Source organism: Eucalyptus grandis, chromosome 7 (genome assembly GCF_016545825.1).
Source record: "Eucalyptus grandis isolate ANBG69807.140 chromosome 7, ASM1654582v1, whole genome shotgun sequence".
Lineage (NCBI taxonomy): Eukaryota > Viridiplantae > Streptophyta > Magnoliopsida > Myrtales > Myrtaceae > Eucalyptus > Eucalyptus grandis.
The window spans coordinates 12814275-12828336 of NC_052618.1; the positions used below are offsets into that span (position 1 = coordinate 12814275).

General features: G+C 36.3%; 1 protein-coding gene across 1 annotated transcript; it reads left to right on the forward strand.

Moving 5' to 3' along the window:
- The first annotated feature begins 253 nt into the window (after positions 1 to 253).
- LOC120295855 lies at positions 254 to 12364 on the forward strand. The gene is made up of 6 exons (XM_039317453.1): positions 254 to 494; positions 602 to 666; positions 7454 to 8155; positions 8857 to 9555; positions 9665 to 10381; positions 12143 to 12364. Exons 1-6 carry the CDS (start codon positions 320 to 322, stop codon positions 12362 to 12364), a joined length of 2580 nt encoding a protein of 859 aa, XP_039173387.1. The 5' UTR covers positions 254 to 319.
- The last annotated feature ends 1698 nt before the right edge of the window (positions 12365 to 14062 follow it).

Below are 14062 nucleotides of genomic sequence, written 5' to 3' on the forward strand. Positions count from 1 at the left end.
TTATTCTTTAGAAGAAATAAAAACTCGCTCACTAATCAAATTAATGTCCACAATCATTTTCCAAGTAAAGATCGGGGAAAGATTCATTACACTATTTAGCAACGACACTAGTATAGAGATTTTCTTACTCCTATTTTTTGTTTTATTCTTTTTTCCCCTCTTCTTGGCACACGTATATATTAACATTTTGGAAGTTCCTGAATTCGTGATTTAACTTAATCACCAATTCCATGAGTGAACATTACAAGTTGCCTTTTCAAAATTGGAGACATTAGGAGTCAATGGCTTGGATAATGTCGAGTTTTTGTTTTCCACATCCATGATTAAATCTCTCGCACAACTGAGAGATCTACAAGTATCTTCTTGCAAGAAGATGGAGGCGATCATTGCGGAGGAAGAAGGGTTTGGATTGGAAATATTTCTGGCATTCCCAATGTTAACTAGCTTAAACTTAAATAATTTGAAAAGTTTGATGTGCTTCTCTCGCAAAAAGTGTAAGATTGATTTTTTCTTTTTATCACTAAATATCTTCTTATAGATATATTCATCTTTCCAATACAAATGGCAACATTGTTTTGATCCATTGAAAAACTGATGACAGGTTCACGAGAAGCTCGGAGTCAGGACCACATCAAATCATACTGCACTACACTCTTCAGTCAAGAGGTACATGATTAACATTATGTCAAAATATTATATATAACAAAAGTATTAAACATGCAAAAGACAAAGCATAGCCAACATAAGAACTAACTAAATAAGGCTTTCCATGGTAAATTATTCTTCAGAAGGAATAACACTCGCTCACTAATCAAATTAATGTCCGCAATCATTTTCCGAGTAAAGATCAAGGAAAGATTTGTTATATCGTTTAGCAACGACACTAGTATGGAGATTTTCTTACTCCTTTTTTTTATTCCTTTTTTTCCCCTTTGTGTAACTTAATAATGCCCCTCTCTTCTTGGCACACGTATATATTAACATTTTGGAAGTTCCTGAATTCGTGATTTAACTGAATCAGCAATTCCATGAGTGAACATTGCAGGTTGCCTTTTCGAAATTGGAGACATTAGATGTCGATGAGTTGGATAACATCGAGTTTTTGTTTTCCCCAACCATGATTAAATCTCTCACACAACTAAGAGATCTACGAGTATTTTCTTGCAAGAAGATGGAGGCGATCATTGCGGAGGAAGAATGGTTGGGATTGGAAATATCATAAACTCTGACATTCCCATTGTTAACTAGCTTAAACTTAAATAATTTGCGAAGTTTCATGTACTTCTCTTGCAAAAAGTGTAAGATTGATTTTTTCTTTTTATCACTAAATATCTTCTTGTAGATATATTCATCCTTACAATACAAATGGCAACATTCCTTTCATCCATTGAAAAACTGATGTCAGGTTCACGAGAAGCTCGGAGTCAAGATTGCATCAAATCATACTGCACTACACTCTTCAGTCAAGAGGTACGTGATTAACGTTATGTCAAAATATTACATATAACAAAAGTATTAAATATGCAAAAGACAAAGCATAGCCAACATAAGAACTAACTAAATAAGGCTTTTCATTGTAAGTTATTCTTTAGAAGGAATAAAACTCGCTCACTAATCACCTTAATGTCCCCAATCATTTTCCAAGTAAAGATTGGGGAAAGATTCGTTAGATTGTTTAGCAACGACACTAGTATGGAGATTTTTTTACTCCTTTTTTTTCTTTTTTTCCCCTTTTGTGCAACTTAAGAATGCCCCTCTCTTCTTGGCACACGTATTATTAACATTTTGGAAGTTCCTAAATTCGGGATTTAACTGAATCATCAATTCCATGAGTGAACATTGCAGGTTGCATTTTTGAAATTGGAGACATTAGGAGTCAATGGCTTGGATAATGTCGAGTTTTTGTTTTCCCCATCCATGATTAAATCTCTTGCACAACTGAGAGATTTACTAGTATCTTCTTGCAAGAAGATGGAGGAGATCATTGCGGAGGAAGAAGGGTTTGGATTGGAAATATTTCTGGCATTCCCAATGTTAACTAGCTTAAACTTAAATAATTTGAAAAGTTTGATGTGCTTCTCTCGCAAAAAGTGTAAGATTGATTTTTCTTTTTATCACTAAATATCTTTTGGTAGATATATTCATCCTTGCAATACAAATGACAACATTGTTTTCATCCATTGAAAAACTGATGACAGGTTCACGAGAAGCTCGGAGTCAGGATTGCATCAAATCATACTGCACTACACTCTTCAGTCAAGAGGTACATGATTAACGTTATGTCAAAATATTATATATAACAAAAGTATTAAATATGCAAATGACAAAGCATAGCCAACATAAGAACTAACTAAATAAGGCTTTCCATTGTAAGTTATTCTTCAGAAGGAATAAAACTCGCTCACTAATCAAATTAATGTCCGCAATCATTTTTCGAGTAAAGATTGGGGAAAGATTCGTTATATTGTTTAGCAACGACACTAGTATGGAGATTTTCTTACTCCCATTTTTTTTATTCCTTTTTTCCCCTTTTGTGCAACTTAATAATGCCCCTCTCTTCTTGGCACACATATATATTAACATTTTGGAAGTTCCTGAATTCGTGATTTAACTGAATAGCCAATTCCATGAGTGAACATTGCAGGTTGCCTTTTCGAAATTGGAGACACTAGGAGTCAATGGCTTGGATAACGTCGAGTTTTTGTTTTCCCCATCCATGATTAAATCTCTCGCAAAACTGAGAGATCTACGAGTATCTTCTTGCAAGAAGATGGAGGCGATCATTGCAGAGGAAGAAGGGTTTGGATTGGAAATACCAGAAACTCTGGCATTCCCAATGTTAACTAGCTTAAAATTAAATTATTTGGAAAGTTTCATGTGCTTCTCTCACAAAAAGTGTAAGATTGATTTTTTGTTTTTATCACTAAATATCTTATTGTAGATATATTCATCCTTGCAATACAAATGGCAACATTCTTTAAATCCATTGAAAAACTGATGTCGGGTTCACGAGAAGCTCGGAGTCAAGACTGCATCAAATCAAGCTGCACTACACTCTTCAGTCAAGAGGTACATGATTAACGTTATGTCAAAATATTACATATAACAACTATATTAAATATGCAAAAGATAAAACATAGCCAACATAAGAACTAACTAAATAAGGCTTTTCATTGTAAGTTATTCTTTAGAAGGAATAAAACTCGCTCACTAATCAAATTAATGTCCCCAATCATTTTCCAAGTAAATATTCGGGAAAGATTCATTATATGGTTTTGCAACGACACTAGTATGGAGATTTTCTTACTCCTTTTTTTTTCTTTTTTCCCCTTTTGTGCAACTTAAGAATGCCCCTCTCTTCTTGGCACACGTACATATTAACATTTTGGACGCTCCTAAATTCGGGATTTAACTGAATCATCAATTCCATGAGTGAACATTGCAAGTTGCCTTTTCGAAATTGGAGACATTAGGAGTCAATGGCTTGGATAATGTCGAGTTTTTGTTTTCCCCATCCATGATTAAATCTCTTCCACAACTGAGAGATTTACTAGTATCTTCTTGCAAGAAGATGGAGGAGATCATTGTGGAGGAAGAAGGGTTTGGATTGGAAATATTTCTGGCATTCCCAATGCTTACGGCTTAAACTTAAATAATTTGAAAAGTTTCATGTGCTTCTCTGCTTAAAAAGTGTAAGATTGATTTTTGTTTTTATCACTAAATATCTTCTTGTAGATATATTCATCCTTGCAATACAAATGGCAACATTCTTTTCATCCATTGAAAAACTGATGTCAGGATCACGGGAAGCTCGGAGTCAGGATCGCATCAAATCATACTGCACTACACTCTTCAGTCAAGAGGTACATGATTAACGTTATGTCAAAATATTATATATAACAAAAGTATTAAATATGCAAATGACAAAGCATAGCCAACATAAGAACTAACTAAATAAGGCTATCCATTGTAAGTTATTCTTCAAAAGTAATAAAACTCGCTCACTAATCAAATTAATGTCCGCAATCATTTTTCGAGTAAAGATTGGGGAAAGATTCGTTATATTGTTTAGCCACGACACTAGGATGGAGATTTTCTTACTCCTTTTTTTTATTCCTTTTTTCCCCTTTTGTGCAACTTAATAATGCCCCTCTCTTCTTGGCACACGTATATATTAACATTTTGGAAGTTCCAGAATTCATGATTTAAATGAATCGCCAATTCCATGAGTGAACATTGCAGGTTGCCTTTTCGAAATTGGAGACATTAGGAGTCAATGGCTTGGATAACGTCGAGTTTTTGTTTTCCCCATCGATGATTAAATCTCTCGCACAACTGAGAGATCTACGAGTATCTTCTTGCAAGAAGATGGAGGTGATCATTGCGGAGGAAGAAGGGCTTGGATTGGAAATATTAGAAACTCTGGCATTCCCAATGTTAACTAGCTTAAATTTAAATTATTTGGAAACTTTGATGTGCTTCTCTCGCAGAAAGTGTAATATTGATTTTTTCTTTTTATCACTAAATATCTTCTTGTCGATATATTCATACTTGCAATACAAATGGCAACATTCTTTTCATCCATTGAAAAACTGATGTTAGGTTCACAAGAAGCTCGAAGTCAAGACTGCATCAAATCATACTGCACTACACTCTTCAATCAAGAGGTACGTGATTAACGTTATGTCAAAATATTACATATAACAAAAGTATTAAATATGCAAAAGACAAAGCATAACCAACATAAGAACTAACTAAATAAGGCTTTTCATTGTAAGTTATTCTTTACAAGGAATAAAACTCGCTCACTAATCACATTAATGTCCAAAATCATTTTCCAAGTAAAGATTGGGGAAAGATTCGTTATATTATTTTGCAACGACACTAGTATGAAGATTTTCTTACTCTTTTTGTTTTCTTTTTTTCGCCTTTTGTGCAACTTAAGAATGCCCCTCTCTTCTTGGCACACGTATATATTAACATTTTGGAAGCTCCTGAATTCGTGATTTAACTGAATCATCAACTGCATGAGTGAACATTGCAGGTTGCCTTTTCGAAATTGGAGACATTAGGAGTCAATGGCTTGGATAATGTTGAGTTTTTGTTTTCCCCATCCATGATTAAATCTCTCGCACAACTGAGAGATTTACAAGTATCTTCTTGCAAGAAGATGGAGGAGATCATTGCGGAGGAAGAAGGGTTTGGATTGGAAATATTTCTGGCATTCCCAATGCTAACTGGCTTAAACTTAAATAATTTGAAAAGTTTCATGTGCTTCTCTCGCAAAAAGTGTAAGATTGATTTTTTGTTTTTATCACTAAATATCTTCTTGTAGATATATTCATCCTTGCAATACAAATGGCAACATTCTTTTCATCCATTGAAAAACTGATGTCAGGATCACGGGAAGCTCGGAGTAAGGATCGCATCGAATCAGACTGCACTACACTCTTCAGTTAAGAGGTACATGATTAACGTTATGTCAAAATATTATATATAACAAAAGTATTAAATATGCAAAAGACAAAACATAGCCAACATAAGAACTAACTAAATGAGGCTTTGCATTGTAAGTTATTCTTCAGAAGGAATAAAACTCGCTCACTAATCAAATTAATGTCCGCAATCATTTTTCGAGTAAAGATTGGGGAAAGATTCGTTATATTGTTTAGCGACGCACTAGTATGGAGATTTTGTTACTCATTTTTTTTTATTCCTTTTATTCCCCTTTTGTGCAACTTAATAATGCCCCTCTCTTCTTGGCACACATATATATTAACATTTTCGAAGTTCCTGAATTCATGATTTAACTGAATCACCAATTCCATGAGTTAACATTGCAGGTTGCCTTTTCGAAATTGGAGACATTACATGTCAATGAGTTGGATAACATTGAGTTTTTGTTTTCCCCAACCATGATTAAATCTCTCGCACAATTGAGAGATCTACAAGTATCTTCTTGCAAGAAAATGGAGGCGATCATTGCGGAGGAAGAAGGGTTTGGATTGGAAATATCAGAAACTCTGGCATTCCCAATGTTAAGTAGCTTAAACTTAAATTATTTGGAAAGTTTGAAGTGCTTCTCTCGCAAAAAGTGTAAGATTGATTTTTTGTTTTTATCACTAAATATCTTCTGGTAGATATATTCATCCTTGCAATACAAATGACAACATTGTTTTCATCCGTTGAAAAACTGATGACAGGTTCACAAGAAGCTTGAGTCAGGACTGCAGCAAATCATACTACACTACACTCTTTAGTCAAGAGGTACATGATTAACGTTATGTCAAAATAGTATATAACAAAAGTATTAAATATGCAAAAGACAAAGCATAGCCAACATAAGAACTAACTAAATAAGTTACAAAGTGTACTTTGGTAAAAATATTTTAAAGATAATGAGTCGCATATAAACATAAGAATTGAAAGTTGCCAACATGTATGAGTTGCAATTTTTGAATTTTAATTTCTCCGAAATAGTTTCCAATAAAGATTGTTAAATATTTCTTTATGTTACCCACACAAAGCGCATGAATGAGTAATACAACTACTAAATAGGATCTCTAAAAGCTTGTTGATGTTCATAGGAAACTTAAGGCTCTCAGTAACCTCGCATGTACGCCATCAACATTGCACGCATGCACATTGAAAGCAATTTAAAAAACAATGGAGAGGAAAGTGAGCAGTAAGGTTCAAGAGGTTATAGATGAAAGGCCTTTAAGATAGTCACTTGACTTCGTTTGCTCTTAAAAGATCTCTCTTTTTTTCTTCTTTTTTTGCCCCTAATCGAAGAAATCTTTACTCTCCCTTAGTTGCACCAGCGAAAGGTATCTGAGCCCTCTCCGTTGCTAAACTGAGCAAGATCTCTAGGGACTAGGGCTTCGGAAATCACCCCTTTTAGTTTTAACATGAACTACAAGACCAAAGTGATCAACTTAGTGACTTCTTTAAGTGTGTTGCAATTTCATTGAATAATTTCATCATAACTTAAATAACCATCTCTAAGTGATTTAACAAAACTTATGTACACTAACTATTTCATTCTTTGGCTAGCAAAAAAAGCACAAAGTGTAATTTGATTATTTTGGGAAATTTACTAAATTCAAGAGAGGGAGTGATTTTATTTAAATTTAGGATTATGAGGGACTAATGTGACTATGTGATAGTTGAGGAGCATATCCAAATTACCATTTTTCCATTATTAACAGAATCCAGTCAGAATTCCTACTTTTTGATTTGTTTGCGGTAATTCCAATAGCCTTATAGTCCTAGAGTCATCAACATTAGTATGGGCATTTTTTACCCTTTTTTTTTTACTTTATTCTTTTTTTCCCTTTGTGCAACTTAAGACAAAATCACCAATTTTATGAATTCGAAATTTACATCTTGACACTCATCTATCTTGAAAGTTCATGATTAATTCAATCACCAATTCTGTGAGCGAATATCGCAGGTTGCATTTCCTAAATTGGAGGCATTAGATATCGACAGCTTGGATAATATTGAGATGATATGGGATAATAAAATTGCTGCGGATTCTTTCCCCAAGCTAAAAACCCTTTGTGTGGTTGACTGCAATAAGCTTGTGAGCATACTTCGTTCTTTCATTCTAAGACGGCTCTTGAGCCTGGAAAGTTTGGATGCAAGAAGTTGTGGTTTGCTTGAAGTTGTTTTTGAACTTCAGACATTGAATCATCTAGATGGACATCCTATTCCTCTTCCATTAAAAGAACTGACGGTATCAAGTTTACCAAAGCTAAAGTGCATATGGGATAAGGAACTCTACCATCAATTTAAATTCCAATGTCTACGTTCTATTAGTGTTTCAAGATGTGAGAGCCTCACCTCTTTGTTTCCAACCTCAGTAGCTAGAGATCTAATCCAACTTGAGAAGTTGGAGATCAATGAATGTGGCATTGTAGAAATCATCGAGAATGAAGAAGGACTAGTTCCTAGGTTTGTATTCCCAATGTTAACCTCCCTCGAGCTTAAGTATCTGGGAGAGTTGAAGTGCCTTTACACCGGATCACATACTTCCCATTGGCCGGCATTGAAGACCTTGATGGTGCATCGCTGTGACAAAGTGGAGATACTTGCATTGCACTCTAAGAATGAGATGCCACTTGATAAACTGCCCTTATTCTTGATAGAAAAGGCATGATTGAAGATTACTTCTTTTGCTTAGATGGTGAATATTTGAAGTGATGATTAAGGTCACAATCAAGCATCGCATAGAAGTAGCTCTACATAGGAAGATGTAAACTGTACGACTCACCTTCAATTTATAGAAATATTTCTACATTGAAACATCACATGTTCTTCAATTATTGATTGAACATTCTTGTCAAATGTATCAAATGCATTTTTAATGATCCCCTTTTAATAAAGTTTTAGGCTAATTCCGATGGTTTAGCTCTCTCCTAAGTGTCACAAAGATGGAAACACATGGCATGTGTCATGATCTTAGCATGGTACGAGTGTATTGTCTAATTTGAGTCCTATAAAAATTACTGATGTTTTGCTAAAAATGGAAAGATGTGACATTATTGTTGACATTAATCATTGAAATTTGTGCACACGTGACTGTAATTGATGCATAAGTTATTTTCACAAGGGATTTATCTTTAGAATCGTGAACGTAAGGAGTTACTTAAGCTCAAATATGGATACAAGTTGAAGATAAAAGATTATTGATAATGTTTATTTGATGTAGGCACATTTCCCTTTTTTGAATCATTTGAGACTTAACATTTTATAAATGTAGCTATTGCGCGCAACATGTAGGACTTATATCATAGTACATGAATGCTCTTTTAACTAAGCTGGCTTTAAATTCAGATTTGACTATTTTCTCAGGGCGCATTCCCTAATCTCCAAGAGTTAGAATTGGATTTATCAAAACGGATGGAGATATGGCATGGGCATTTTCATGATGGAGAATACTTTTGCAAGCTTAGTTTGCTTAAGCTTTGTCATCTCTCTCAAGAGTCTTCAATATCCACATGTCACTTTGTTGAGAGTTTAACCAACTTGGAAGAGCTGGTTGTATGTGAATCTTATCTAGAAGACCCAAGCAGCAATGAGGAAGCCATAGAAGGCACAAGTCATGAGATGAAAGTAATATTATCCTTTTCAAGATATATTCAACATTTGCAGACTCTAAATGTGTCACATTGTGATGGGTTATCAAAAATGTTCACGCCGACAATTGCTAAAAATTTGGTGGCACTCACAAAATTGAAGATAAGTAATTGTAGAATATTGACAGAAGTCATTAATGATGAGAACGGTGGGGAGGGGCATGTGGTGGCTTTCAATCAATTGAATTATATGGAGCTTGATGGGTTGACAGGGTTGAGAAGTTTCAGCTCAGGTGGATACACTTTGATGTTCCCGCTCTTGGAAGATATCATTGTGACTAGATGTCCCAACATGAAATTTTTCTCTCAAGGACCAATGGAGGCATCAAAGTTAAAGAGAGTTCAAGTATCAAAGGAAGCGTGGTTTTGGGCAAGAAACCTCAACATCACCATCCATAATATGTTTGAAGAAATGGTACGCACTAGTTACCAAATTCCATGTATTTGGATGGTTTTGACCACTAAATGAATAATAGCTTTTTGCTAGCTAGAAGTTTATGCTTAACGATGCATTTTTTTGATAGGGCACGTTTGCTGGAGTAGAGAAAATGCTACTATCTGAGTTCCCTGGGTTGATTGGAAAATGGCATAACGAACTTAATCCCATCAAGTCGTTTTGGCAACTAAAATCAGTGGTGGTAGATAAATGTCCATCATTTATTAACATTATTCCATACAGATTGATGCTAGTCTTAGACAATTTGAGCTATTTGCAAGTGCACGATTGCAAGTTGCTCGAAGAAATATTTGATTTGGAAGGGCTGGAGGCTGTGGAAAGCACTCGAGTACTGCCTAAGCTACGGGAATTGAACTTGGCCAATCTACCAAAATTGAGGCAACTATGGAACAAAGATCTTCAAGAATCAATACACTTCAATTCTCGAGGTACTCTTATCCTATATAATTGCAGCAACTTGGGACATGCTTTCGCTCCATTGATGGCTCGGTGCCTCGCCAATCTTGAACGGATGGAAATAAAGGAGTGTAGTCAAATGGAAGGAGTGATCGTAGAGGAAGAAGGAGAGGGAAGCGCAATGAAGAAGATTACATTCCCAAAGCTCCAGCAGATGACGATGGAATACTTGCCCAATTTGACTTGTTTCCTCTTGGGAAAAAATCAAATGCTGGAATGCCCCAAATTAGAAAGGATGATAATTGCCCATTGCCCCAAGATGGAAAGTTTGATTGGGCAATCTCAAATGGAGGATGACCACGGCACCCCTTCATTTTTCACTTCCCAGGTTAGTCTTTCAAATAAATGTGTCTTTGGTGTTTCATTGGGACTTGTTCTCGTAGTATTGGACAATGCACGGTATGATGCAAATTTTGTGCTTGTGCCAATTTATATACATAATCTTCTAATATTTAAGATGAAGATTAAAAATATTCTAATCCTCAAATAAATATTACTATTATATGTACATCTCCATATCCTATTAGAAGTGTTAAATTGGTGTAAGTTTATGAAATCATATCATATGCAGTACTTTAGAATTAATCAGCGAGGTTCCTAAAAAAGTTATCACAATAACCATATAAAAACATTTACTTTTTGCAATTTCAATTATAAAGAACTAAAACAGAAAACATAGAATAGCATCTAAAAATAGCAGAAAAAATATTAAGTATCGTCCCTTCATATTTATTTGCGTGGAAGCAAACTAGCATTGTTCTATTAAACATAAAGAAAATGGAAAAAAAAAACTTCATAATTGTAAAAGCCAATTTCACAAATTGCTTAACTATTACAGCTCATTATACCATAATCAGTGGAGCCAACTTTTGCATTTCTTAATAAATGCTTGAGCTAGGTCTTGATAATAAAAATAAATAAAAATAAAAAAGGTCAATATGCATGAAGTGGTTCGCCTTCCTTGTTTGTAAATCATATTTGAATCGCTATACTCCAACAACCTATCAAATTACGCACCTGTATTATATAATAAATATTAACTTTGGTTTATCATATTGAGTGATAATTAGTGTGATACTGCGCACAATCTATGTTTGGCAAGAGAAAATGCAAATTGCTTTTTCCAAAAAAGAAATGGCAAAAAAAGGAAAAAAAATAAAAGAGAGAAAAGGACAGCTGGATAATAAATAGTAGCAATTCCGTGGGCGGTCCTGACATTGCAGGTCTTATTTCATAACTAGATGACAATATTTAGCCAATGTCCTAGCTAAAATAAAAATTTTAAAAATCAGAATAAATTATCCAACTCCACCACCGAAGCGAAAATATTAGGTGCATTAAATACACTGCATAGGATTTGTATTGAATCATCCGCAGACTGACACGTGGCAATGCCGGACCCACTTGTCAGTTGAGCCATTAAAATTTTTGCTTCCTTTTTCTCTTCAATAACAGCCCATCACTAGAAAGCTCTGCTCTCCTCTTCCTGGTATGGCTCTGCTCCCTCTCTCTCTTTCCTCCGTGAAGGTGCATCTCTATACATGAACCACACCACCGCCTTGGCCTCCATCAGTTGCGGTGCGCTCACTGGACAAAGGAAAAAAAATTAAAAAAAGAAGAAATTAGACCAAGTCTATTTAGTGTTTTAGACTTCTCCACCCTCTAAAAAATGTTCGATCTGAGTCATTTTGTTTCACCTTGATCCTCCTCTTAACGACGAGGGGGGAAAAAGAAAGTGAACCAAATCCAAATCTACAGAGTCAAGTAACAATAACTCTTCTTCCTCCCCCTCCCCCTCATCCTCTTACCTTCTGTTTTTTTTTTTTTTTAGGGGGGCGATTGACCCGTCTGTCCAATGGTTGAATCGGAAGCTTCGGAATCGCTTCTCTGAAGCTCGCCTCCTCTCTGTGCGCATGCTTCCATGGGTCCGAGTGATTACGCGAACCGGAGCTTGTTGGTTATGGCGGGTCGAAGTGGATCTCCGATGCGGAAGCGATTTCGGCGTCGATTCAGTCGGGGCGTTGATTCCGGCGAAGAAAAATTAAAAGTTCTTCTCTTCAACCCTCTCTTGCTCCTCCTTCGTCCACAGCCGCCCGACCTCCACCCCTCCTTCGATGTCACCAACGGCGGAGTTACTGGCACCTTGATTAGGCTGACCCCCGTTATGTCCAAGCCGAGCATGGCCGACTTCCTCTGTTTTGTTCGTCTCATCGTCCTACAGATCTCGAATCTGGCCATCCATAGCAACGAAGTTGCAGATCTAGAAGTTGACCACCGTCGCCCACATCCATGGACGAGCGGCTGTCGCTAGAGCCATGGTTGCAGATCTGGAAGTCCCGTCGTGAGCAATGACGGCTTATGGACTGCCATTGTCCCCTCCATCGTCGCCTGCGGTTGGCTCGTGGTCAGCCACGTCCATGGCTGAGCCACCCCTCCATCCTCACAGCTGCTCGTGGTCGTTGCCCGTCCAGATCCCGGGTGGAGTCGTGCCTCCCGGATCTGGTATCGTCCATGGACGCAAGCCTAGCTCGTTCATGGCTCGCGAGGAGGCTCCTCGACAGATCTGGCGACCGCAGCTTATCCATGGCCATGAGCCTTGACGGCGAGTTTGAGATCCCGACGGCCATGGACTGGGAGGTCAAACAGTGAAAGAAAAAACAATCGCATAAATGTTAGGGAAGAGTGGCCATGGACAAGCGGCGTCATGAATGGGCAGACCACAAAGACGACGGAGAGGGTTGGATGCCCGGAAATGGTTGCCTTGGACGTGGCGCCGGCAACTCCACCATTGGTGACGGCGGAGGGAGGCGAGAAGGTTGGGTTCAATGTGGGTGGAGACGGAGGAGAGAGCGTAGACGGAGGAGGAAAGTGAGGAGGATTGAGATTTTTATATTTAGTCATATGTCAAAAAAAAAAAAAAAAAAAAAGCCCAATATTTAGTCAATGTCGTAGCTACATAAAAAAAAAACTAAAAATAATAGGAATCAATCATCTAGTCAACACTTGCATTTCGTCTCATGAAGTTCTCCTCATATGAAGACTAAACGCAATAAATGACGACCTCCTCCGGTACTTCTGTTTTTGGGTCGAACCCGAGGCACTTGAAAATTACAGATTCTATACAAGTTTTGGTTCCTTTTTTTTTTTTTTTTTGATGGAGGAAATGCTTTTTTATTTTATTCTAATACTTTTGCACAATTCTTTCTATTGTTTTATGCGAGTAGAATAATTAATAATAACAAGTATCTACACATTTGTTTACTTTTAAATTGTAAGAATTATCGCTAATTATTTATTTATAATGTCATTTGCATGTATATGTTGTTTTATAATACCTAGCCCCGCATTCTAAGAATATTTCAAAAAGTCATTATAACACTCGACAATACTAATAAATTTGGGGAAGTATGAAAATAGTCATCTAATCTTTTGATAGTGACAAGTTGTGATAGAATTAATTTCATTTTAGTGTTAAATATGAGCTATCATATAATTATTGATTTCTCCCACATTATTAGATAATTTCAAAAATTCATCAAATTCCTCAATTAATAATATTGATAGATTTAAGGAAGTGTGGAAAGTCATTCTATTATTTTATTTTTTTGTGACAACTCAATGCAATCTCATTCATTGCGTCATTTTTTTTCTCAATATGGCATGTACAATTTCCTCAACTTAACTGGATGGATCTCTCCCACGTGGACAAGTTAAGCAAAATGTGGACTAACGGTCCTCAAGAAACTTTGACTTTTGATTGTTTATGTGAAGTGAAGCTTCGGAACTGTAAGAGCCTTGAAATTTTGTTTCCATATTGGGTGGCTACAATTTTAAGCCAACTTGAAGAACTTGAAGTGGAGTCTTGTGAGATCGAGGAAATAGTCACTAGTGGGGATGACACTCCACGCTCCAATACTACTCAAGATCTTTTCCCAAAACTAACCTCTTTGGTGTTACATGACATGCCACAACTCAAGAGCTTCTGTCCTAACTTGCCCACTTTGAATTG

Bases quoted from the DNA above. Each gene is read 5' to 3' on its own strand.
- LOC120295855 (XM_039317453.1), top strand. From the start codon at position 320: ATGATTAAATCTCTCGCACAACTGAGAGATCTACAAGTATCTTCTTGC. The intron at 495-601 runs GTAAGATTGATT...AACTGATGACAG, and splicing joins GTGCTTCTCTCGCAAAAAGT to GTTCACGAGAAGCTCGGAGT. The intron at 667-7,453 runs GTACATGATTAA...CGAATATCGCAG, and splicing joins CTACACTCTTCAGTCAAGAG to GTTGCATTTCCTAAATTGGA.